This window comes from Pelophylax lessonae (genome assembly GCF_965119305.1).
Source record: "Pelophylax lessonae genome assembly, chromosome: 3".
Lineage (NCBI taxonomy): Eukaryota > Metazoa > Chordata > Amphibia > Anura > Ranidae > Pelophylax > Pelophylax lessonae.
Genome location: NC_138770.1, coordinates 187,315,201 through 187,342,252, shown reverse-complemented (window position 1 = coordinate 187,342,252; position 27,052 = coordinate 187,315,201). Strand labels below are relative to the sequence as shown.

Below are 27,052 nucleotides of genomic sequence, written 5' to 3'. Positions count from 1 at the left end.
CCTGGGCGAACTGAAGTTCTCCCATTCATAAAAGGGGTGCCAGATGTGATCATTTTCCCTGGAGAACTGTAGAGAAGCCAACGGAGAAAAAAATTCACCCGTTCATAAAAGGACACCTTAGTACCAGAAAGACCAGAATGGCTGCCTCTATTGCTGTTTTTGGATTGGGGGGGTCAGACACATGGATGTCTTCAGCTTCTTTGCAAAGATGATTGAGCTTTCGGTGTGTTGTACTTTTTAAAGGAAAAGTTCACCTTTATGGAAAAATAAATGCACATATTTTTGCAGAAAAAAAGTGTATTTATTATTTTTCCAGAAGGGGCCTGGAAAGCATTGCACCTGCGATCAGTACATCTTGGGTGCAATGTGGGCTTCTGTAGACATGCCCTCTGGCTTTTAGCCTCTACCTCTGTATGGGCTTTCTGTTTGAAAGCCAGAGGACATGTCAGTGGACTACAAGAGAACTCATCCGTGCCCTTGCAGCCCATTGAAGCCACAGTGGCAGATGGTACCTGTGGTTTGTTCATTAACAGGACTGTGAAAGTGACAGAAGGTGCAGGGAGAAGAACCCCCACCCGATGTCACAGGAGGCAGAGGATTGGTGGGAGAGGCGGCAGGACCTTGAACGTGTCCAAAGGTGATATAGACCGCGCTCAAGAAATCAATACATTGTGATAAGTGTCCATGAAAACTTGTGTCAAAAAACAGCTTTTATGAGTAGATTTGGTGGGTCCCTTTATTGCCACTAAATTCAAATGTGGGTTTGTGTGCCCCTCCACCGACACCACATGCACAGCCCACTTACCAAATATCTCGAGGATATTGGCAGTAGGTGAATCAGTCTCCACAGCAAACTCCTTATAGCCAGGTATTAAAGCATCCTTTGCTCAATCCCACATCACAGATTATAGTGGTTCACTCGGTCCCATCATATTTTAGGGAGGTATGGAGAGGAAGAAAGGAGGCTACCATAGTGTAGTAGATTATAATTTAATTTGTTTAAAATAATATCAACTTACATTACCATAAATAATAGCAAGTGAGGTGGAAAAACGAAATGTTGCTCAAACCGGAACGCACTTCCATACCTCCCCAAAATATGATGGGACCGAGTGAACCACTATAATCTGTGATGTGGGATTGAGCAAAGGATGCTTTAATACCTGGCTATAAGGAGTTTGCTGTAGAGGCTGATTCACCTACTGCCAATAGCCTTGAGACATCTGGTAAGTGGGCTGCGCATGTGGTGTCGGTGGAGGAGCGCACAAACCCACGTTTGAATTTAGTGGCATTAAAGGGACCCACCATACCTTCTCTTAAAAGCTGTTTTTTGACACAAGTTTTCATGGGCACTTATCACAATGTATTGATTTCTTGAGCGCGGTCTATATCGCCTTTGGACACATTTTTAGGCTTTCAGCTTTTTGGACGAGCCGCGCAGCACAATTATATTAATAATAATCACATTGCTTGTATTTGTGTATTTATTTACGTAATTGATTATTGATATAGATTCACTGAATATATTTATTGATTTATTTATTTTTTGTATCTATTTATTCTTTATATATCATTTATTATTCACACCCATGTGCAATTGCACTGGTGTAATATACACCGTTTTCTACTAGGACCTGTTGCATGTTCCACCCTTAATCTGGGTGGAAAATATAACCTGTTCCGAAGTTAAACTTCTCCTTTCCTCTCCAAGGCAGAATAGTGTCCGGGTGAGCCTGCTCTGTGTATTGCTATGCTGCATTTGTCATACAGTTGGGAACTGTAGAAAGGCAAACTGAAAACTAAAAAAAAAATGTTAAAATTGACCTAATCTTTTAATGTATTACAGGATCTGTTCATGCAACAGACTATTCAAATGCCAGTGGGACGGCGATTTTTGATCCTTACTTGGTAGGTAAATTCAAGCAATGTCACTATTGTCAGTACCTCTGTCTGTGCTTCACCATAATGTAGAACATGTTCCACTGATAATTCTTGTGGTCTCTGTAGGTGATCTGCAGCAGATTTTAGGTTTTCTACATACATAGACCCTCTGGGAGGGAATACTTGCCAGCCGAGCAGTGATGGCTAATACAAATAAAGCAGTGTTGTTGCGGTGCAGGAGGATAACACACAAGAAAACATATAATCTGGGCCTTACTAAGGACGGCCATACATTGTTCGTATCTCAGCCGATTCAGAAGGAACCAGCCGAGATTCGAACCGTTAATGGCCAGGCTGAATGTACCAAGTTGATCGATCAATTTGGGTACAACAAGCCTGCCAGATTCCCTTGTGATTATCGCTAGTGTCTGCTAGCGATAATCACTGCCTTCACCCAGCAGGGACGGCTTCCCCCACCCCCGCCGGTAGAAGGCAATTGCTGATTCCCCTGTCAGCATGGTCTGTGTTGATGGGGGGTATCGTGCAAATTTCTTTCCTGCAACCCGCGAAAGAAATTTTCACTGTGTATGACCAGCCTAGGACACTGCACAGGTTGATGTGGTGGTACACATTGGATTAGGGAACGTTATGCTCTCTCATTCTTTTAGTAATTTTTATATGCAAGGAAGTATGTTTAGCCTGGTGCTAAGGTATGAAATGTTTTTTTTTTTTTTTTTTTTTAATTCATCAATTAAAAAATAACCTGGGTACTAAATGTAAACCCAGGACCAAAAAAATAATGTTAAGAGAACCACCACCGACAGGCTTACCGGAACGAGTGGACACAGTTTGGCATACGCCTAATGGGTTGGCTAATGCAACGGTATCTGCACTCCATTAAGGTAAGGGGAAAACAATATGGCCTTTCCTCACACCACTCTCCAAGCAACTCTTTATTTTTGCTGGAATATTCCTTGTCCGCCTTCAGTAGAAAGATTGAGGAGAGGATGAGCAAGTGCAACAATACTCTCAGGCACAGAGATTCTTCTCCAGCAAACGCTCAGTGTATGGATCATCAAAAAAGGAAACCTGTTTTGCGTTTTCGTCTAGGCCTCATCTGGGATCTAGTTAGATGAAACCTGTTGGCCGACTTCTGTCCGTTCCATTTCATACCCATGCTGTATATACGGTACATTTGAATGTGCTTTTTTGACAACTGAATTATAAGTGTTCTGCACTTTTAATAAATACCTTCATTGTATGGTTTTACACTATGTGGAGGTTTTTTGTTTCCTTTTTTTTTTGATGATCCATACACTGAACATTTGCTGGAGAAGAATCTATCTGTGCCTGAGAGTATTGTTGCTCATCCTCTACTGAGGGCGGACAAGGAATATTCCAGCAAAAAGAGTTACTTGGAGAGTGGTGTGAGGAACGGCCATATCGTTTTCTCCTTGCCTTATTGGAGTGCAGATACCATCGCATAAGCCGACCCATTAGGCGTATGCCAAACTGGGTCCACTCATTCCAGTAAGTCTCTCTGTCGTGGTGGTTCTCTTCACAATAATATTTTTTCGTTGTGGTTTTACATTTAGTACCCATGTTGGAGCATATTTTGAAGATCCGTTTTATACACATTTATTTGGACTTGTATGGACTTTAATTCTTTGCACTTTTTCACTTTAATGTCGTGTCCCGCTTATGGTGATGTTTTTTTTGTCACTATTTTGTTGTATCACTTTTATTGGAATGTTTTTATTTTTAATTCCACAATGGATTTTCACATTGATTTTAGCATTTGACTATTCATATATGATATCCATACATGGTTTAAGGATCTATTATTGGTTAGTGTAAAGATATCTTTATTAGCGCTGCACATATTGCTATTACTTTTATCTACACTTGTCCTGTGTTGTGCTGGCCACTTTTTTGGACATTGTCACGGTATTTTCTCCTTTTTTTTTTTTTTTTCTTTTTATAGCTTCTGCTCAAATTTATTCCAAAGGTGTTCTATCGGGTGAGGTCAGGACTCTGTGCAGGCCAGTCCTTTACCCCAAACTTGCCCATTCATGTCTTTATGGACCTTGCTTTGTGCACTGGTCAGAATCGTTTGGTGGAGGGGGGGGGGGGATTATGGTGTGGGGTTTTTTTTTTTTCAGGGGTTGGGCTTGGCCCCTTAGTTCCAGTGAAGGGAACTCTTAAGGCATCTGCATACCAAGACATTTTGGACAATTTCATGCTCCCAGTTTTGTGGGAACAGTTGGGGGGTGGCCCCTTCCTTTGTCAACATGACTGCGTACCAGTGCACAAAGGTCCATAAAAACATGGATGAGCGAGTTTGGGGAGGAAGGAACTTGACTGACTTGCAGAGTCCTGATCTTAACCTGATGGAACACCTTTGGGATGAATTAAAGCAGAGACTGAGAGCCAGGCCTTCTCATCTAACATCTGTGCCTGACCTCACAAATGCGCTTCTGGAAGAATGGTCAAATATTCCCATAGACACACTCCTAAACCTTCTGAACAGCTTTTCCAGAAGAGTTGAAGCTGTTATAGCTGCAAAGGGTGGGCCAACTCAATATTGAACACTACGGACTAAGACTGGGATGCCAATAAAGTTCATGTGCGTGTAAAGGCAGGCGTCCTAATTTGACAACATAGTGTGTGTACCCAGTGCGAAATGTGGTTTTTAAGGGTTGCCAGCTCTTTAACCACTTCCATACTGCTGAACGTCATATGCGTCCTGGACTTTCAGCAGAGATATCTGAATGATGCCTGCAGCTACAGGCATCACTCAGATATTATTTTTTTATTTTCTGCCAGCGACACTGCACCGTAAAAATAATCATAGCAGCTGTTCAGTCATTTGATTGTTTTTACAGGCGGTGGGAGGGGAAGTGGCGGAAGTTTACCATAGAGCTTACTGAGGACCCCTGAGGTCCCCGGTCATCTGGCTCTTGAGGGGGGGCATGACATTATGACCTCACGCCTGGCCCTGGCAGTTGTAAACACTGCTGTGTGTTTGGCAGGAAAGCCTGAGATCTCCTCCCTATCTTGGTCTGACTCTGGACTCGGCCTTAGCCAGAGTGTTCCTTCCTGTGGACAAACTCCAGAAATTGCAGGCTGCAATTTGTCCCCTGCTGGCCAGCAGATGATCATCCCTCTGGATCTGCATGCGGGTGCTGGGGCATGATGGTGTCTACCTTCGAGGCGGTCCTGTTTGCCTAGTTTTCATATGAGGTCCCTGCAAAGGGAGATTCTGGCCAAATGGGACAAGACTCCGTAGTCTCTGGACAATCAGATCCGGCTGAGCCAGGGAAAATGTTTTGTCCCCTTGTATTGGACAGTGGTCACTACGGATGCCAGCCTGTCTGGCTGGGGAGGCGTCCTCTGCAAAAATTCTGCTCAGGAGATCTGGACACTGGAAGAGTCCAGAGTACTGATCAATGTCTCGGAACTCTGAGCGAACAGACTTTGCCTGGACCATTGGACGGATTGTCTTCAGGGATGTCCAGTGCGCATTATTCGGACAATGCCACAACCATGGCTTATGTCAATCACCAAGGGGGCACAAAAACTGTCCTGGCGGCTCTGGAGGTGGCCGGCATTCTAAAGTGGGCAGAACGGTTTGTTCCAACCCTCTCCGCCGTACACATTCCCGGGGTGGAAAACTGGCAGGCGGATCACCTCAGTCGCCAGGCGTTGGACCAAGTGTAGTGGTTCCTTCATCCGGAGGGGTTTCATCAATTGTGTCTCCGGTGGGGCATCCCCTGAGGTGGATCTGTTGGCATCTTGGCTCAACAGGTGCAGAGGTTTGTGGCTCATTCATGGGATCCTTTGGCGGACGCGCTGGTGGCCCCATGGGGTCAGTATCGTCTGATTTACGACTTCCCCCCTCCAAGCTTCTGCCAAAGCTTTTACTCAGATCGAGGCAGAACGAATTCCGGTCATCTTAGTGGCTCCGGACTGCCCTCGCCAGGCTTGGTACGCCAATCTGATGCGGCTGGTCGCTGACGTTCCTTTGAGGCTTCCTCTCAGGGAGGATCTGCTGTCCCAAGGACCAATCTTCCATCCTGCTTTACAGTCGCTGGCTTTGGCGGCTTGGCTGCTGAACGCTTGGCTGCTGAACGCCAGGTGCTGATGGATAGAATTTTATCTGAGTCGGTGATGCCAACGCTGTTAAAAGCTAGGAAATATACTTCTAGATCTACCATCGTATGGGAAGACATACATTGTGTGGTGTGAGTCTCTTGAGGTTCATCCTCGCTCCTTCCCAGTTGTTCGGATCGTGACCTTCCTTCAATGGGGGGTTGAACAGAAATTTGCCTTGAGTAACATCAAGGGCCAAGTGTTGGCTTTTGGCGGTCTTCTTCCCATGACCCTTGACTACACACTCCCTGGTGCGTACCTTTCTTCAGAGGGTCTGACATTTGGTTCCTCCAGTGCAGTCTCTGTTGCTGCCTTGGGACCTCACTTTGGTGCTTTCGGTCCTCCAGAAGCCTCTTTGAGAAACTTTGGGAGATTCCCTTGCTTATGCTGTCTCAGAAGGCAGCTATCACCTCTGCGCACAGGGTGTCGGAACTGGCGGCATCATCCGTCCGCCTTACTTGGTGATTCACAGAGATAAGGTGGTTCTTCGCTCCTGTCTGTCATTCCTCCCAAAGGTTGTCTCTGATTTTCATTTAAATGAAGACCTTGTGTTGCCTTCCCTGTGTCCCAAGCCAAAACATCTGAAGGAAATTGCCTTTGGGGTGTATCTGGCAGCTACAGAGTCTTTAAGTAAGTCAGACTCACTATTTTGTGCCCACTGATTGGCCTCCGAAAGGATTGTCCACTTCCTCTGCGACCATTTCCAGATGGATCAGACAGTCGGTTATTTAGGCCTATTTCATCAGGGGTCAGGTTCCTCCTTTCCCTGTCAAGGCACACTCTACTCGGGCACTCAGTGCCCCCTGGGCCTTCTGTCAGGCATCAGTGATGCAGGTTTGCAAGGTGCACACTTTCACAAAGTTCTGTAGAGTAGATTTGTTGGCATCTGTTGATGCTTCTTTTGGCCACAAGGTTTTGCAGGCTGCTGTTTAGAAGACCTGATCCTGATCATATTTGAGGGTGTATTGTTTTTTTCAGGTGGGCTCCAATTGTTTTTGGTTGAGCTCCTGTTGCCTGGTTGGCTACTATTTAGCCTTGGGAATTTTTTGCTGTTCCCACACCATGTTTAACACTGCTTTTGAGATATCCCAATGGTCATGAAGACCAGGAGCTGTGTCCGTCAATGAACGAAAGAGAAAATGGGATTTTGACTTACTGTAAAATCCATTTCTCTGATGTTCATTGATGGACACAGTACCCACCCCTCTGTGGATTTGTAATTCTTCTGACACTGCTTGTAACAAAACTGATGTTGCTATAGCAGAGAGAAGAAGTATACCCCCTGGGACTACCTATAGATGATTTTTTTCTTTTCTTTTCTGCCTATTGTGCTACTCCTGTATGGGGGCAGTATAACCAAATGGTCATAAAGTTGAGGAGCTGTGTCCATCAAACATCAGAGAAATAGATTTTACAGCAAGTCAAAAATCCCAATTTTTTCCAAAAAAATAGCTTTTAAAAAAAATACCATGTGACATAAAAACATTGCAATGACTGCATTTTATTTCCTAGGGTTTCTGTGTGTGTGTGTGTGTGTGTGTGTGTGTGTGTGCGCGTGTGTGTGTGTGTGTGTGTGTGTAATATATATAATATATTTCACAAAAGTGAGTACACCCTTCACATTTTTGTAAATATTTTATTGTATCTTTTCATGTGACAACACTGAAGAAATGACACTTTGCTACAATGTAAAGTAGTGAGTGTACAGCTTGTATACCAGTTTAAATTTTGCTGTCCCCTCAAAATAACTCAACACACAGCCATTAATGTCTAAACCGCTGGCAAAAAAAGTGAGTACACCCCTAAGTAAAAATGTCCAAATTGGGCCCAAATAGCCATTTTCCCTCCCCAGTGTCATGTGACTAATTAGTGTTACAAGGTCTCAGGTGTGAATGGGGAGCAGGTGTTAAATTTGGTGTCATCGCTCTCACTCTCTCATACTGGTCACTGGAAGTTCAACATGGCACCTCATGGGAAAGAAGTCTCTGAGGATCTGAAAAAAAGAATTGTGGCTCTACATAAAGATAGCCTAGGCTATAGGAAGATTGCAAAGACCCTGAAACTGAGCTGCAGCACAGTGGCCAAGACCATACAGCGGTTTAACAGGACAGGTTCCAAGTAGAACAGGCCTCGCCATGGTTGACCAAAGAAGTTAAGTGCATGTGCTCATTGTCCTATCCAGAGGTTGTCTTTGGGGAAATGGATGTATGAGTGCTGCCGAGGTTGAAGGGGTGGGGGGTCAGCCTGTCAGTGCTCAGACCATACGCCGCACACTGCATCAAACTGGTCTAAAGATGATGCAGAAGAAAGCTCGCAAACAGTTTTGCTGAAGACAAGCAGACTAAGGACATGGATTACTGGAACCATGTCCTGTGGTCTGGTGAGACCAAGATAAACTCATTTGGTTCAGATGGTGTCAAGCTTGTGTGGCGGCAACCAGGTGAGGAGTACAAAGACCGATGTGTCTTGCCTACAGTCAGGCATAGTGGTGGGAGTGTCATGGTCTGGGGCTGCATTAATGCTGCCGGAACTGGGGAGCTACAGTTCATTGAGGGAACCATGAATTCCAACATGTACTGTGACATACTGAAGCAGCGCTTCAGAGACTGGGCCACAGGGCAGCATTCCAAAATAACGACCCCAAACACACATCCAAGATGACCACTGCCTTGCTAAAGAAGCTGAGGGTAAAGTTGATGGACTGGCCAAGCATGTCTCCAGACATAAACTCTATTAAGCATCTGTTGGGCATCCTTAAGCAGAAGGCGGAGGAGCCTAAGGTCTCTAACATCCACCAGCTCTGTGATGTCATGCAGGAGTGGAAGAGGCCTCCAGTGGCACCCTTTGAAGCTCTGGTGAACTCCATGCCCAAGAGGGTTAAGGCAAAATATTGACACTTTGGTCTCAATTTGAACATTTTAACTTAGGGGTGTACTCACTTTTGTTTCCAGCGGTTTAGACATTAATGGCTGTGTGTTGAGTTATTTTGAGGGGACAGCAAATTTACACTGTTATACAAGCTGTACACCCACTATTTTACATTGTAGCAAAGTGTAAATGTTCAATGTTGTCACATGAAAAGATATAATAAAATATTAACAAAAATGTGAGGGGTGTACTCACATTTGTGAGATACTGTGTGTGTATATATATATATGTGTGTGTGTGTGTGTGTGTGTGTGTAATATAATATATATATGTGTGTGTGTGTATGTTTTGTGGTTCTAAGTAGGGCTAGACCGATTATCGGCGCGGCCGATATGCACTTTCCCCGATATCAGTATCGGCCCTGGAACTGGACGATATTGCCAATATTTTTGTGATGTCATTCTGCCTTCTTAGGCCGCCTCCCTCGCCTTGGACAGCCTCGTCTGGAGTCGGGACTAGTTTCCCGGGATTGTATCACAGCCATACACCAACCCACAGCAGCCTGGTGCCAGCCACCCACATCCACAGGCCCTGTACCAGCGAGCCACCCACGGGCCCTGTACCTGCCACCCACGGGCCCTGTACCTGCCAACCGCCCACAGGCCCTGTACCTGCCAGCCGCCCACAGGCCCTGTACCTGCCAGCCGCCCACAGGCCCTGTGCCTGCCAGCCGCCCACAGGCCCTGTGCCTGCCAGCCATTAAGCATTAAACAAAATTGAACATGTTCAGTACCAGATTTGAGTCAAAAATTCTTTAATGTTCAAAACTTTAAATGTTCAACATATCGGCCGATACCAATATGTTGTGACCAAAATATCGGTATCGACCCTCGGTATCGACCCTAAAAAAACCATATTGGTCTATCCCTAGTTCTGAGTTCCATATTTACTCGAGTATAAGCCGACTTTTTCAGCACGTTTTTTTTTTTTTTTTTATGCTGAAAAAGCCCCCCTCGGCTTATACTTGAGTCACAGTCTCCCTTACCTTTTCCCCGGTCAGTGCGCATGCGCCGCCGCCGCTTGGGAAAGCCCGTACATGTTCGGCTATTCCCGGGCAGACGGCACATGCGTGGTGACGTGTTGCCGCCGGGCGGCACAGTTTTTGAATATAAGGCGGAAAGGTAAGTGAGACTCCTCAGCAGCCCCTGCATCTCCTCAGGAGATGCAGTGCTGCGGGCATGGTACAGGAGATTCTCCTGTGCCATGCCTGTGTACCATCTCCTGTGCCATGCCCACAGCCCTGCATCTCCTGTACCATGTCCACAGCCCCTGTTTTGGGTCTCGTGGTGGTCCAGTTGGGTCCAGTAGCTGCTGCATTTCCCACCCTAGGCTTCTTCTCGAGACAATACGTTTTTCCAGTTTTTTTAGGTAAAATTAGGTGCCTCAGCTTATATTCGGGTCGGCTTATACTCGAGTATATACGGTAATTTTCTAGCAAAAAAAAAAAAAGGATTTTTACATGTGGGAGAGGAATGCCGGTATGGATGTGGTTAAAATGAAAAGTTCACAAAGCCCATGCAGGGGATTTTAAGCAACACAACAGCTAATACTAAGCCACATGGCTCACTCTTCTATATTCAAGATTCTTCAGGCCCAGCTCTCCTTACCCTCTGGGCCTTCCTTGCACCCTCAGCCATTTCGTTGCAGCACCCAGCTACACAGGCCCACACCCTGGCCTCTCAATAGGGGATCTCCTCTGTCCCCTGGACTCAGCTCTCCCAGTCCTCCAGACTCTGTTGTCCTGACTCTCTGTCCTGTAGGTAAGGATTCTTTCTTCCAACATGGAGTGAAATCTCAGGAGTGGGTTGCCTCCTGAACTTTGGCCGGGCCTCACTTTTAACAAGTAGGCACACCTGCACACACATAGTCTTCAGTAAGACCTGGACACAGGATTGGAGACTTCTTTCCACCCAATTTTTTTTCAAGTCTCTAAGCTCTAGACCCTAACCTGGGATTACAAAATGCAGAGAAAAATGAAACCTCAGTACTCTGGTGCCTCACACTCTGCATGAGTGTGAACGCTGTATGGCATTTCCCTATACTCACACTGTGGCGGGGCCCAGCGCGGTTACCATATCGTGGTGGCAAAAATGGTGGACGCTTTTTTTTTTTTTTTTTTTTTTATTTTATTTTACATGTTAATGTTTTGAAACTTTGCAGGCTTATAGGAAATGTTGTTTTACACCAAATTCAAATGTTTATATGTCACATTAAAGACAATTTAAAGTGTTAAGTCCATGTAAAAACTAAAAGCCCTGCATCTATAGACATCCACAACCTTACACTTACCTATCTAGCCCTGTAAAGAAGAAATATCTATACATACCTTTTTTGAAGCCGATCCGTTATTGTCTCCATCCGGCGGAAGCTCTGCAGAGGACACAGTCGACAGCGGCTGTGAAATTAATGGGAAGTGACATCACCCATAGACTTACTATGGGGCTTTTGTTGTTGGATGTGTCCTTTGCACCCGCCTCCACAGCAAAGCTGCGGCTGACAGCTCAGCATGGGATCGGGTCAGATCAGCTTCAAAAAAGATATGTATACTGATTTTTTTTTTTTTCTTTCTTTACAGGGTAGATGTTAGTGTTAGAATGTGGGAGTCAGTAGATGCAGGGATTTTAGTGTTAAGGTGGACTTCTACTTTAATGCTGAATTCAATACAAACAACAGAATACAAGTTATATGCAGTACAAAAAAGTTATGCAGGGAATACTGCAATCATGCTGAATATACTGTAATGCACCTATGGTTTCAATGTACTATCCGTGTTTAGTAGGGTGGCCTTTATTCTTTGAAACCACATCACAGGGACGTCTCATTGAGCCAACAAGTATTTGAAGCTCTTCCTTCATTATTATGTCATGCCAGGAAGCAATTATGATCTCAATTAATTGCCTTTTATTTGATGGATGCCTCATTCATACAAGGCCTTTCAAACTATGCCAAAAATGTTCTATTGGGTTCAGGTCAGGGTTATTTCCTGGCCAGGTGAACAATGGAATGGACTTTTTTTGGGAACCACTGATTGACATATTTTTGCTTGGTGTCATGGAGCTGAATACTGCTGAAATAGAAAAGGTATGTTGTTGGGAAAGGGATACCTGATGGAAGGTAGCAGTTTTGGTACCAGTATGGTGTTGACAAATTTTTTATGCGTTCAGCGTGCCATCAATTACATGAAGGCGGCCAACACCAATTTGCTGCCATGCATACCCAAATGATAATTGCTTTACATTGGTTTCCATGCAGTCAGGATGTACACAGCAGAACTGAGATTTTTTGCAATTACTGCCATTTCATTGGTCCCCAGAACCAAGGACTGTGATTAGCCAATAGGGTTTGCACTTAACTACTTGAAGACCGCAATTCGTATATTTACATGTGTGGCTTTCAAGTGGTATACCGGGATGATGCCTGCACCTACAGGCATCATCCCAGTATTGTTTAAAGGAGGCGATTGGCTTTTAAGTAAAAGCCATCTGAACGGATAATTAGCCACTGGATTGCTTTTACAAGAGGCAGGAGGGGGGGGTTGCCCTGCCCACCGGTGCCTCAACGGGATTTCCATCCCACTACAGAACCCGGAACTGAAGCTGTCAGTTTTGCTGGCTTACCACAGTGCCATTGGAGGACCAGAAGGTCTCGCATCACTCGTTCCCAACGCTTTGTGAATGGGAAAACTACAGGCTGTTGGCTTGTAGTTTTTAATTAACTACCATGGGGCTGTGAGCGCTGTGGTAGTTAATTCATTCTTCCTGTCTGAATGTATCGGCTTCCTGGTGTGAGGTACAAGCAAGCTGATACACTGACAGTCTGCAGGAGACTTGCGTGGCATCAGTGATCTGCTGAAACCTGGTGCAATGCATTACAGGCTCCAGAAATAAAAAAAAAAAACATTTTTTCACCTGCAAAAAAAATGTGCATTTTTTCACCTGCAAAAAAAATGTGCATTTTTTCACCTGCAAAAAAAATGTGCATTTTTTCACCTGCAAAAAAAATGTGCATTTAATATTTTTTGTCAAAAGGTGAAGGTAGCCTTTAAAATCAAAGTTCTTTAAAATCAGTTATTTGCTTGAACCAACTTAGCTGCTATACTATAAAAAAACTTTTGCTGGCTCATTAAATTATGTGCATTGGGCCAGCAGTGAACAGAGGGATATTTTTTATGTGCTTCTTGGGCAAAGTGTGGACATAGGAAGACATGTCTTTCTGAGCACACAAGCGATGGGAAGCCCTCTGCCTATCTTCATTTGTTAAATGACCTATACACAGGGGGAACTTGCTGTAGCTGACTTCACTGTGCAGAGGTTTTACAGTCTGCAGGGTCAAAAGTATTTTTTTTTTCCCCCCCTAGCAGTAGCCCTAAACAGCTTACATCATGAAGGCAATTTAGGACACCCTCCAATAGTTACATGATATCACAAGTTAAATGAAAAGGGCCGCATCTATCCCTTTGAACACAAGTTTCTCTGCATACTCGGCAGTAAAATAAACTATGGGAAGGTGTCACTATGTGCACTCTGCTCTAAAGTATAGTAAAGGATAGATTTTGCCCTGAAGATGCCTCTAAACAGAAACACTGAAGTTTTGTACTGCAAACCAGACCTGTGGTTCTAAGCTTTCTATGTTACGCAGCACCCCCTGCCTATAACACACAAAGCCGTTAAATTTTATAGCTGAATCATCAGGAATTTTCACAATGCCCATTCCCTCCCCGGGTGTTTTTTTCCAGGTCATGTTGTCAAACTACGGTCACTTCCATATTGAGATCACTGGTACACCCCCACTCCAAGGAGGAAGATTTTCCTGGCAAAATCATGTATTCAGACTTTGTATTACTTGCTCTTTCCTGTCTTTTCGAAGAATAGCTGTTGTGTAGTTTAAAAAAAAAAAGGAACATTTTTAATGCTTTGATATAAAAAAGATAGTGCTGCACTATTCTAGAATAATAAAAGGACTATAAGACAGGCGCGCTAGGTCTTAGACTAAATCACAAATGAAATATCCCAAAATTAATGGCATATGGAAAAATTGTGGATAAGAATTAAATAAAGTGCACAAGTACTGAATCTCCTGTAGTATGAAAGTGCCTGAGCGATGAATAAAATATGGTAAACTTGTGAAACAGAAATATATAATAAAGTGCACAACTGCTGAATCTGTATGTATGAAAGTGCCTGAGCGATGAATAAAATATGGTAAACTTGTGAAACGGAGATCTATATTAATAAAACCCCAGTGTCCCTGCGTCCAGATTCCCTGTGTCCATGGAAATGCGCTACTGCGCATGTGCCACAGGACAGCCGTTGGGACTGGGGGCGGGCACTGACCTTTTTAGGCTGAGGGAGCTCCTCGGTGTTGGGGGTCACCCCCGATAATGCTGCGGTGTGAGGGCCGTTGTACTGACGATCGTTTCAGCAGCCATCGTTCTGAATCCGTATGTGCTCGGGAGGCGGAGTTCCGATCCGTTGCCGTAGATTTAAAAATGGCGCCACCCGGCGCCAACATGTCACTGCGCATGCGCCGCCGCTCAGTAAAAGCCGTACACCTTCGGCTATTTCCAGGAATACCCGAACGTATCCGAGCTTTCCCGAGCGGCGGCGCATACGCAGTGACGCGTGGCGCCAGGTGGCGCCATTTTTAAATATAAGGCAACTGATCGGAAACTTCGCCTCCCCAGCACATACGGAGACTACTGAAACTATCGGCAGTACAACGGCCCTCACACCGCAGCATTATCGGGGGTGACCCCCAACACCCGGCCTCCAACACAGAGGAGCTCCCCCAGCCTAAAAAGGTCAGTGCCCGCCCCCAGCACATAGGAATTCAGAACGGCCCTCACACCGCACCATTATTGGGGGTGACCCCCAACACCCGGGACCCGGCCTCCGACACAGAGGAGCTCCCACATCCTCCCCAGCACATATCAGGAACAGGTAAGTGAGATTCCTCCACTGCTGCACTGCCTGCCATTATGCGGGGCTGCAGGCATACTACAAGAGATGCAATGCTGCAGGCATGGTACTCCTGTACCATGCCTGCAGCACTGCATCTCCTGTAGTATGCCCGCAGCCCCCCATTCCCCTGTACCATGCGCGCAGCCCCGCATTCCCCTGTACCATGCGCGCAGCCCCGCATTCCCCTGTACCATGCGCGCAGCCCCCGCTCAGTCAGCCATATGTTCTAGCGCCCGTTAATTTAACGGGCTTAATGTCTAGTATATAATAAAGTGCCCAAGTGCTGAATCCGTATGAATGAAAGTGCCTGAGCGATGAATAAAAATGGTAAACTTGTGAAACAGAAATATATAATAAAGTGCACAAGTGCTGAATCTCCTATTGTATGAAATCTTGTATGTATATTTTTTTATCAATTTGCTTTACTTGACATAAGGAATTTGTCATTTCTGGTGTTTGCGGCTATTCTCCTGAGTTTATACTGTTGAGCGTGATAGCGCGAGGGTACACCCCAGTTTGTATTTTCAATGCTTTACCTCCCTTTTCTGTTACAGATGAGTTGGAGCTCTTTTCTCTGCTCTGTACTGTCCATCCCCCTCTCAATATTTCCTCCTGTTGAGGACACCAGGTAACTGCAGACATACTCCACATCTTTATCTTCATGCCGTGCTTCTGCTGCAAGTTTCCCTCATGGTAATTATGACTTTATATTCTGTGTCTGCAGCCACAGCTTTGGAGTAGTAAATCCCAGCATATTTGGAACGCCAATCCCCATACGGGCACTGGTGAGTGATTATGACTAGTTCTTAAACAAACAATATTCCGGTGTACTCAGATGCCACTGATTTGTCAGAAATGGTTAATGCACCCAAAAATCTAGTAATTGCGTCTTCTCTTCTGACAGGTGGCTGACCAGCAAGCTGCCATGTTTGGCCAGTGTTGCTTTGATGTGGGAGATGTAAAGCTGACAATGGGAACAGGAACATTTATAACAATCAACACAGGGAACAATCTGCACACCTCTATAGCAGGTAGGTGGTGACAACAAAAACTAGCTTTTCTGCACTGGGTTTTTCAGGGCATATTTTTATTTAAAAAAAAATAAAGAAACTTACAACTGTACATACTGACAATCTAAGGTAAGTAAGGTTTGGGAACCGTGGCTTTTCTTAGAAGTTGTATGCCAAACTTACAAAGGGTGAAGAAGAAATCCTATTTGTTTCCCATCTGACAGGTCTGTATCCCTTGGTTGGCTGGAAGATCGGCAATGAAGTGGTATGTTTAGCAGAGGGCAATGCGTCAGACACCGGAACTGCTATAAAGTGGGCACAAGAGCTTAGTAAGTGCTAAGTAAGTCGTAAGTCTCATAATATTGCAAGCCAAATGACCAGAGAGGATCAGACTGATCCCCCCCTTGTGGTTTTGATTTTATAACGAGTGTTCCACAAATTTTATATGGGCAGGGTTATTCTTGGATTTAAAGGGAAATAACCTTTATCTAAACTGGTCATGTAACACCCCTGCATTTTAGTATTTAACAGTTGTATAAAGACATTTTGCGCTAAATACTTGTGACATCATTGTATATGGCCACATTCTGCAATATTGGGTCAGCTGACCTAAAAGTGAGGATGGCTCAGAGGTGATCTGTTTACAGGTGGTGTCCTTCCTCCAGAAAATACTGCAGACAGCTAAAGTATCCCTCCTCCAGTACTTTTGGGGATCTTCCATATATACAATGTTTTACTACAGTTGTATCCCCTTGCAAACCTAGCTTTAATCTACCTTGTGCAAAAATCAATCCTTTGCACATTGCCATTCAAACATGTGGACATTAGTTTTCTTTTTTCAGACTTTCTCCCCTTCAATTTTACTTGGTGATCCTGCAATTAACATACTTCCTGCCATAGGGTGACAGCACTCTAAAGCACATCTAAAGAGGAGCAGTGTTTTCACCATAGGACAGGAAGTGTTGGGGCCACAGAACACCTTCTACTCTCCTCATACAGGGGATGTCCTGTGGTCCACATAGATGAGCTGGGCCGGAACATCATACTACCTGCGATAACACTTCAAAGTGTACAGGACATAGGGCAGCATTGGATTCTGGACATGATGAACAGGTATATTTTGGCACTTATTGAAGAGTTCTAACAAAACATTTTTCAATAGTAGGTTTAAGACCCGGTTCACACTACCGCGACCTCCAAGTCCCTTCATAAGGGACGACTTGTTAGCGCGACTTTCAGCGCGACTTAGCGCAACTTCAGCACGACTTGTATGATAGACGACTTTGTACGACTTTGTATTTGGCCAATCAGAATATGATGTGTTGTCATTTCCTCATTGCCCACCAAAAAAAAGTTCTTAAATTGTCATTTTTGATAGAGAGCCAATTATTGAAAAAATTAAAAAGAAAAAAAATTTCTTTGGATTTAGTGTCTGGGGGGTCTAAAAAGTGTACCTGTGAAGTTTCAGCTCTGTAGCATGTGCAGAACCAGAAAAAAGATAATTTTTCTTAGAATTTTTATTAGAGCAGGGTAGGGGCTCCGCTCCTGTCACACCTATATGTGTGTATGTGTATATATACATATGTGTGTGTGTGTGTGTGTGTGTGTATATACCCCTACACAGAAGTTCAGATGTCATGCCTGCCTCCAAAGACGTCCACAAAAAAGCCCAATAAACGCCTGAAACAAACGCTCAGGTGTAAAAGGAGAGGAGCCCCATCCCTGCTCTACTAATAATTCTAAGCAAAATGATCTTTTTCTTATGGCGGTCACCCTGACATGGATGAGTTCTGTCACCCTGGCATAAAAGGAGCGGAGTCCCATCCCTGCTATATAGTACCCTAACTACACTGCATATCCCTTTCCTCACACTAAGTGTTCACCAGTGCCACGAATCAGTGTCCACCAGTGCCACGTATCAGTGTCCACCAGTGCCACGTATCAGTGTCCACCAGTGCCACGTATCGGTGTCCACCAGTGCCACGTATCGGTGTCCACCAGTGCCACGTATCAGTGTCCACCAGTGCCACGTATCAGTGTCCACGTATCAGTGTCCACCAGTGCCACTGCCCACCAGTGCACCTTATATGTGTCCACCAGTGCCACTCACACAGACCAGGCAGAGATAATGGTATATAGGAACTGTAGGCATGGCTGCAATGTGGGGGAATACATGGTTAATTTTCCTTCTTCCTGGAAAGTCTGATAACAAGTCGCTTCAAATAAGATAAGGAGGCGACTCCCATTGAAGTATATGGGATAAGTTGGATACAAGTCGCCTCAAAGTATTACCGGACCCTTTTCTGAAGTTGGAGCGACTTCAGTAGTGCCAATTAAGACGGCACTCAATGATTAACATTGCTTTTGTTATGTCAAGCAACTTGGGGCGACTTGAGGGCACACAAGTCGCCTCACAAGTCGCGGCAGTGTGAATGGACTCTTAACAGGCCAAAAGAAAACAAGTAACCGCTATTTGTTAGGGTTTACATACACTTTTAAGAAGCATTCCGGGTATGGATATTTTATTCATGGTTACACTGGTCTAGCTTGGACCAATGTAACTAGGTATATACCATGTTGTACCTGGCCAATGCCCCTGGAAGATGGAAGTAGACACCACTACTTCAGTAATCTCCACTTGGGTCTGGGGTCCCATGCTGAGCGGCTGCCCTGTTGCATTATGAACATAGGAGGTCGGCTCCCTCGACACGGGCGCCATTAAGAGAATGTTTTTCTGAATGAATGCAAATCATTTTTTGATTGGATTCATTAGGGCAGTGACATCACCTGGAAACAAGTGGAGATCACTGGATTATGGTGGCGATTTCCAGCTTCCAGAGGGATCGGCCAGTTATGGTATATGCATAGTTTCGTTGACTTGGGATTTTTTAAGTTGTAAAATGCACTTGACAGATTTACATCATAGCTGGTGGCCCTGTAGCACCAGAGTTACTAAACTTTATAAATGATACTCCCATATGACTGATGTTATAACTGTGAACAGATGGCTTATTCAGTACTTTCCTGTCTCTTAAAGATCTCTACACAGATGTCGCAGACACAGAAGAAATGGCTAGAAGTGTCCCAGACTCTGGAGGAATTTACTTTGTACCCTCATTTACAGGTTTACAGGTATAATATGTGTCCAGTGATTGCAGCAGTAAGATGTTTGCTTTCAATCTTAATCAGCAGTGGCGCTGTAGCTCGGTGTCATGGGAGACAAACTACATATTGACCTTTCTTGCATTGTACTTTGCTTTATTTATTAGACATAGCTGTTTGTTGTGTGGGCTGGTTCTTGCAGTGCAGAAATAGCTGAAATATGTGGCATATTCTTTCTAACACCCACACCTGTAACGAATCTGGCTTGGCTGCATTGTATCCACACTGTAGGAGGTAATTCTTTCAGGTCCTGGTGCAAGGGTCAATGCACAAGGAAAACACAAATTTCCTGTAACAAGCAGAAACATCATTCTTAATTTTCGAGATATGTCTCTGGCTACATTTGTTGCATTTGTAAATTTGTATTATATGCATGTACATCTCGCTCTAGGAGACAGAGATTACGCATATAGATTGTGTTGTCTGCTTGTAACTTGTCTGTTTTCTCCCTTCCTGCTGCCGGTACATGTATGTAAGTGTTCATCTATTACTATAAAACATAAAATGCCGAGGCAGAGAGTGGGTTCCCTTATTCAGCACTTTGTCTTTTAGGCTCCAGTGAACGATCCCTATGCATGTGCGTCATTCATGGGACTAAAGCCTTCCACCAGCAAAAGCCACCTTGTTCGGGCTATACTGGAATCTGTGGCATTCAGGTATAGATTCATGGCATGCTCAAGTCATTATCTGCATGTTTTTTAGTTAACCTATAAAGCAAAAAATATTCTATCAGCCCAGGTTCACACTACTGCGATGTCAGACATCGCATGTGATTCGCACCGCAATGCTGTGCAGATCACATGCGATGTCTGTGCATTGCGAATTCAGCCATACAGTTCTATCAGTTCTATGGCTGAATTTGCATTGGATTCGCACAAAAATAGTGCAGGAGCCTTTTTTTTTTTCTTTTTCCCCCCCGCACTGGAATCGGATTGCATGAGTGTTAACACCCGCAGAGGTTCAGAGGGCAGTGTGAACTACCTGCGGGGAAGATGCAATGTGGGAACTGGCACTGGAATCACGCTGGTTCCCGCATTGCATATGTGCGAACCGGGGCTTAATCTGCAAGAAGTTGAAATGTTTATGTATTCTAACAAATGACAACCTTAAAGGGGTTGTAAAGGCAGAAGGTTTTTAGAATGCATTAAGATAAGATAAGATAAAAAACCTTTTTGTGGCAGCAGCCCCCCTAATGCTTACCGGAGTCCCATCTCCATCCAGCTTTGTTGCAGGAGAGACTCTGCTGCCCTGGACTCTCCTCCTCATTGGCTGAGGCAGCAGCAGAACGCCATTGGCTCCCGCTACAGCTGCACGATTTAATCATTAAAAAAATTGCGATCTCGATTCACCCCCCTCACGATCTTAAAACAGCATGTTCTCGATTCTTACAGAGCTGTTCTCTGCTCACTCACTGCAGTAAAAAAAAAAAAAAAGCCTCTGGCAAATGTTTATCAATATTGTTAAGGCTACTAGATAACTATACAGGTCGCCGCAGGTCGCCTCCCATAGGGAAGCTGCGGACCCGTTCTAATAGGAGCGACACAAGTCGCTCCGACCTAGAAAAAGGGTCCGGAGCTTCTTTGGGGCGACCAGGAGGCGACCGCCATAGACTTCAATGTTATGAAGTCCGTAGCGGCCGCTCCGAGGTCGCGGCGCGCTGCTCGCACCGCGATCTCGGAGGTCGCCCCTGCAAGTAGCGTCGCGGTAATGTGAACCGGCGCTAAGTGAGGTCAGTTTAACCTCTTAAAGACTAAGCCTTTTTCTGACACTTGTTGCTTACAAGTTAAAATCAGTATTTTTTGCTAGAAAATTACTTGGAACCCCCAAACAATATATCGATTTTTTTTTTTTTTTTTTTTATAGCAGAGACCCTAGAGAAAATTCCAGTCATTAGCGTTGCACCAATACAAGTATCAGTGCTGATACTAAGCATTTACATGAGTATTTGTACTTGTGCAAATGCTCCGATACTAAAACCAATGCCTTCAAGTTGCAGCAACTTTATTCGCAGCGACTTAACTCGCCGCCCAATCATACAATCTGCACGTCTGGGTATTGGCCTTCTCCTCAGGAGTAAGCTAGGCAGAAGATTTTGTTAGAATATCCACAGAACTTTGTATAGACACACCTACAGGGGGCTGTCCCGCTGGTCAATACCCCCAGCTAGCTTAATTCCCAATTCAGTTTGCTGCTGCCTAGCTTAGGAGTAGGCTGGCTTCTCCCTGGCTGGGGCTGCGGTCTCAGCTTTTTTCTTCTTTTTATGTTTTCTCTCTAGAAAAGTGTTTTTTCTTTTAAAAGCTAGCTTTTTGCTTTTTATTTGTTCCTGTGCTTAGTTAGTTGGACTTCGGAAGACTACAGCGTTTGCGGAGCTGGGAATCGCACTGGTTATTCTAGAGCCTTAGGGAATCCCAGCCTGCCATCGAGTGTTAGCAGGTTATTGGTACGCCCAGGCCTCGCAAACGACTATGTCCCTGACCTCAGGGTCGAGCCTGCAAAGTTGCTATCTTCGCCGGGATGTCTTAACTGCGGTACGCCTGCGTGTTTCTAGCATCCCCTTCGGCTGACGGCACCCTCACTCAGGGTGGGAGGCTTCCTGTCAGAGCGGTACCCACGTTTTCGCTGGACCGGTGAGTACCATGCTACCCCTCTGTCTCTGGCATTTTCTGTTGGGGTGTGTATGTGGGCCCTCTGCTTTATGGGGATGGCAGTTCGGTATGGGTTCTGTGATGTCCCCCTCATGTCTGTAGGTGCGGTCCCTGTGTGTCCCTTCCTGGTCCCTGCGGGGGCGCTGTGGCGGTTCCACCGCTGTATGGGGGGTTGCGGGGGTCTCCTATGTCCCTGAGGTGCTTGTGCAACTATTTGGGGAACAGTACATGGTGTGTGGGGGCCGCTTTTGGCGCAAAACCGCGCGGCCGCCATTTTGGGTGTGGGCAGGCTGTTTGGCCTCATAGTGAGGGCAGCAGTCATTTTCTATTATGCTTTGGGCGCCGATCGGGCGCCACCTTTAGTGTGGGCAAACTGTCCTTGTGTGGACAGCGGCCATTTTCCCAGAGCTTTTCCTATAGACTTGTATTGGCAACCATTTTTTTGTGGCTCAGGGCTGTTTCTGCCTCTAGGGGCGTGAGGTTACTTCCTCCTTCTTCTCTTCAGATCGTTCAACAGCGTGGGGCAAATATAGCACACTGTGGGGGGCTTTTATTGTATTTCCTGGCCTGCATTCTTGCTAGCATTCATTTTTTGCAGTTTTCTGTAGCACAGGACTTGCTCTCAATTTGCGGTGGGGACTGCGGGTATCGTCGATTTAACCGCTTGCCGACTGCGCACAGTATATTTACTGCGGCAGTCAGACCCGGCCAGGCAGAGTGACGTAGGTCTACGTCACTAGCCTGGGACCGGCTTTTGAGCCAATAGCGGGCGCGCGCCCGCCCCGTTCACAGAGGAGTCCGCGCGTGTGACCGGTGGACCCGATGTCCGCCAGTCACACTACGATCGTCGGTAGAGCGGGAGAAAGGCGGGCGGGTTATGTAAACAAGCCGCCTGTCATTCTCCCCTGTGTAAAAATGGAGATCAGACGGTTCTACTATGTAGAACCGTTGATCTGTTTTTACAATAGGAGACATGTCCCATCACAGTTAGAAACATGCCCCTAGGACACACTTAACCCCTCCCTCTCCAATACAGTTAACCCCTTCCCTGCCAGTGTCATTTTTACAGTACCAGTGCATATGTATAGCACTGATTACTGCAGTAATGTCACTGGTAACCCCAAAAGTGTCAAAAATGTCAGTCAAGGGTCCGATCTGTCCGCCGCAATGTCGCAGTACCGCAAAAAAAATCGCAGATCGCCGCCATTACTCGTTAAAAAAAAAAAAAAACACCAGAAATGACAAAAATCTTTCCCTTTGTTAGTAAACGCGATAATTTTTGCGTAAACCAATCAAAATACGCTTTTTGCAATTTTTTTTTTTAACCAAACATATGTAGCATAAAACAAATTGGTAAAATTTTGATTTTTACATTTTTTTGGGGGGGAATTTCATATAAAAAAAAGTGAAAAATATTGTTATTTTTGCAAAATTTACGCTCTTTTTTTGTTTATAGCGCATGATCAAAAAATCGCACAGGTGATCAAATACCACCAAAAGAAAGCTCTGTTTGTGGGAAAAAAAGGACATGAAATTTGTTTAGCTACAGCGTTGCACGACCGCGCAATTGTCCGTTCAAGTCACGCAGTAAAAAATTGCAAAAAACCCCCTGGTCAGGAAGTCTTCCGGGGCTTAAGTGGAAAAAGGGCCAGCGTCATTTAAATTGAGATTGCTATTATGGAGTCCCAGGATAGCAAATTCCCCCCAGATCTGGTAGAGGGTTCAGGTACTCCTGAATCCTCTGCTCTGCTATAGTCTCACTTACTGCTGCACTTGCGACTTTAGCGTCAAAAGTGGATTTGTTGATGTCTGACTGGGCTTCTAAGAAAAGGCCTATGCCCTCTCAGTCTTCTGATTCAGAGCCAGATTTGGTTGCCACGGACAGCGTACCCCCTGAGGGGTCTCAGTCCTCTCAGTCGGATGTGGAGGAGGAGGATTCCTCCTCTGGATCAGCACGGGACCGCGCTGCGGTGTCCGCACTTATTTGGATGATGAGCCCCACCTGTCGGGTAAGCTGTCTTCCTTTGGGACCCGCAAAGCCCAGAAATCGGGTCAGGTTTTTCCTTGTCCCGAAGAGTTTAACGAAACCGTGATTGAACAATGGCGCCATATAAAACGTAATTTTGTGGTGCCAAGGAGATTTCAGTACCGTTATCCCTTTGCGGATCCGGTGGATTCTTGCTGGACTGCAGCTCCTAAGGTGGACCACACTGTGTCCAGGTTAAATAAGGCCACTTTAATGCCCGCAGAGGATTCTCCGGTGTTTAAAGACCCGGCGGATAGGCGGGTGGAAACTTTCCCGCCACATCTATCTGGTAGCGGGTTCCTTGCTGAAACCCGCGTTCGCTTCGGTAATGGTCTCTCAGGCTGTTGTGGAGTGGGCCAAGACGCTTAAGCGCACTCTGATTGCTGACTCCGCCTCTCCTGCTGCTCTGGAGATGGTGGATCAAATGGGTCAGGCTATTTTTATACCTGTGTGACGCGGCCTTTCAGCGGTTGCGATTCGTCGCATCGTTTGGTTAAAAAGCTGGTCGGCTGACCAGTCTTCCAAGAAGAGTGTCTGACATCCCTTATGCGGGGAGTCGTCTTTTTGGGGACTCTCTGGATTAACTTGTCAAGGGGATCACTGGAGGCAAGAGCACTCTGCTGCCCCAGGTGTCCGGGGGAAAATCATTCCGCGGCAAGCGGGGTCCCTCCTTTAAACCTAACCAGGGGTCCTTTTGTGCCTTCAAGGCACAAGATAAAGGTAAGTCCTTCAAGGCCTCTAGTGGCCAGAAGAAGCTCTGGGCGGGCAAGTCAAGCCGCCCAGGCTGGCACAGTGGCTCAGTCCGCCTCAGCCTGAAGGGGCGCCCTCACCCATTTCAGGGGTGGGGGGACGTCTGCACTGGTTTCCCGAACCTTGGCTGGCCAAGATTCAGGACAGGTGGGTTCAAGAATTCATTCGTTCAGGGTACAAGATCGAGTTTCAATCTCGCCCAGCAGACGGATTCTTCCCCTCAAATCTTCATTTAACCCCCGTTCGTTTCCGAGATCTCCATCGGGCGGTTCAGGATCTCCTCGCCCAAGGGGTGGTTGTCCCGGGTTCCACAGCTTGACAGGTTTTGGGGTTTTTACTCAAATCTGTTCACAGTGCCCAGAAGGAGGGCAAGGTGTGTCCGATTCTGATCTTAAAGTATCTAAACCGCTTTGTGTGAGTTCAGAAGTTCCGAATGGAGTCCCTCCGGTCGGTGGTGGCATCTCTGAGTCCAGGGGATTTCCTGGCTTCCATCGACCTCAAGGATTCGTATCTACACATCCCTATTTATGAGGGTCATCAGAGGTACCTCCGATTCGCAATAGCGGAGGAGCACTGTCAGTTTGTGGCGTTGCCTTTCGGCCTCGCTTCGGCTCCAACGGTGTTTACCAAAGTGTTGGCTCCTGTTCTAGCCTTGTTACGGGTACAGAGGATTGCTATCCTCGGTTACCTGGACGATCTCCTATTGAGGTCGAGCTTCAGTGCCACTCTGTTGCGCGATCTGTCGATCACGGTTCAGACGCTCTAGGAGTTCGGGTGGGCCATCAATTTTCATCAATTGTCCCCTTCTGTTCGTCTCCCTTAACTGGGGATGATTCTGGATGATTCTGGACTCCGCCCAGGCGAAGGTCTTTCTTCCGGAGGACAAGCTCCGAATCCTGCAGGACGGGGTCAGATCCCTCCAGGGACAACGAGCTCTCCTCGCTTCAGACCTGTATGCGGTCCCTGGGCTTGATGGTGTCGGCTTTCGAGGCGATCCCATTTGCACAGTTTCACACGAGATCTCTTCAAGTAGAGATTCTGGTCAGGTGGGACAGACGTCCTCAGTCTTTGGAAAGGAGGATTTCCTTGAGCCCCTAAGTAAGATCTGATCTCCTGTGGTGGCTCCAGTCTCCGGCTCTGACGGAAGGCAAGTCCTTTCACCCGTTGCTGTGGACTGTGGTCACCGCGGACGCCAGCCTGTCGGGCTGGGGTGGAGTTCTGGGCAAGTTATGTGCCCAGGGCACTTGGTCGGAGGGGGAATCCTCCCTGCCGATAAATGTCTTGTAACTGCGGGCAATCAGGCTCTGTTTGCTCCGTGGGTCGGATCAACTTCAGGGCTGCCCAGTGCGTGTCCAGACGGACAACGCAACTGCGGTGGCTTACATCAATCACCAAGGGGGCACCAGGAGTTCCCAGGCGGCCAAGGAAGTGGCCGAGATTCTGTCCTGGGCCGAGACGCAAGTCCTGGCGATTTCGCAGTTCACATTCCAGGTGTGGAGAACTGGCAGGCGGACTATCTGAGTCGCCAGACCCTGGACCAAGGGGAATGGTCCCTCCACCCGGAGGTGTTTCAAATGCTGTGTGCGCGGTGGGGATCCCCGGACGTAGATCTGTTCGCGTGTCGTCTCAACAACAAGGTAGGAAGGTTCGTGGCACAAACGCGCGACCCTCTGGCGCGTTGGTGGTGCCTTTGCATCCGTATCGGCTGATTTATGCCTTTCCCCCGATTCAGTTGTTGTCCAGATTCCTTCGCAGGTTGGTCTTGGAAACGAGGTTGGTGCTTCTGGTGACCCCAGAATGGCCGCATTGGTCTTGGTACGCGGACATCATGCAACTGGTCGTCGAGCCTCCCTGACAGCTCCCGCTAAGAAACGATGTTCTGTCTCAAGGGCCGGTCTTCCATCCTGCTTTACAGTCGCTGGCTTTGACGGCGTGGCTGTTGAAAGCCAGGTCTTGAGAGACAGAGGTCTCTCGTCGGCGGTCATTCCTACCTTGCTCAAGGCCAAGAAAGCCTCCTCGGGTAAGATTTATTATCGTACCTGGAAGGCTTATTTTGCCTAGGGTGAGTCGCAGGAGTTCCATCCACGCTCCTTTTCAGTGACGAGGGTGTTGGCTTTCCTGCAAACTGGTGTGGAGCAGTGTCTTGCACTGACCACTGTTAAGGGCCAGTTGTCTGCGCTGGCCATTCTCTTTCAGCGCCCTCTGGCGTCAAATTCCTTGATCCGCACCTTTATTCAGGGGGTGCGGCATCTGGCTCCCCCTAGGAGGGCACCCTTGCCCCCTTGGGACCTGAATTTTGGTTCTGTCCGTTTTGCAACGTCCTCCCTTTGAGAACATCCGAGAGATTCCTCTGCCGGTGCTGTCACGGAAAGTTGCTTTTCTGGTGGCGATAACATCTGCTCGCAGAGTGTCGGAGTTGGCGGCCCTGTCTTGCCACTTCCCTATCTGGTTGTTCATAGGGATAAAGTGGTCTTGCGACCTCATCAGTCCTTCCTTCCGAAGGTGGTTTCAGACTTCCATCTCAACGAGGACATTATC

At 46.3% G+C, this 27,052-nt stretch overlaps 1 protein-coding gene across 1 annotated transcript in view; it reads left to right on the top strand.

Annotated features, from left to right (window-relative positions):
• The window catches only part of GK5 (glycerol kinase 5), a 110,860-nt gene that overhangs the window by 71,005 nt on the left and 12,803 nt on the right, over positions 1 to 27,052 (top strand). The window contains exons 7-13 of the mRNA XM_082248902.1: positions 1,847 to 1,908; positions 15,476 to 15,549; positions 15,646 to 15,706; positions 15,826 to 15,952; positions 16,156 to 16,260; positions 18,969 to 19,063; positions 19,646 to 19,749. Coding sequence (XP_082105028.1) covers positions 1,847 to 1,908; positions 15,476 to 15,549; positions 15,646 to 15,706; positions 15,826 to 15,952; positions 16,156 to 16,260; positions 18,969 to 19,063; positions 19,646 to 19,749 — 628 coding nt within the window. The remainder of the gene's footprint in view (positions 1 to 1,846; positions 1,909 to 15,475; positions 15,550 to 15,645; positions 15,707 to 15,825; positions 15,953 to 16,155; positions 16,261 to 18,968; positions 19,064 to 19,645; positions 19,750 to 27,052) is intronic.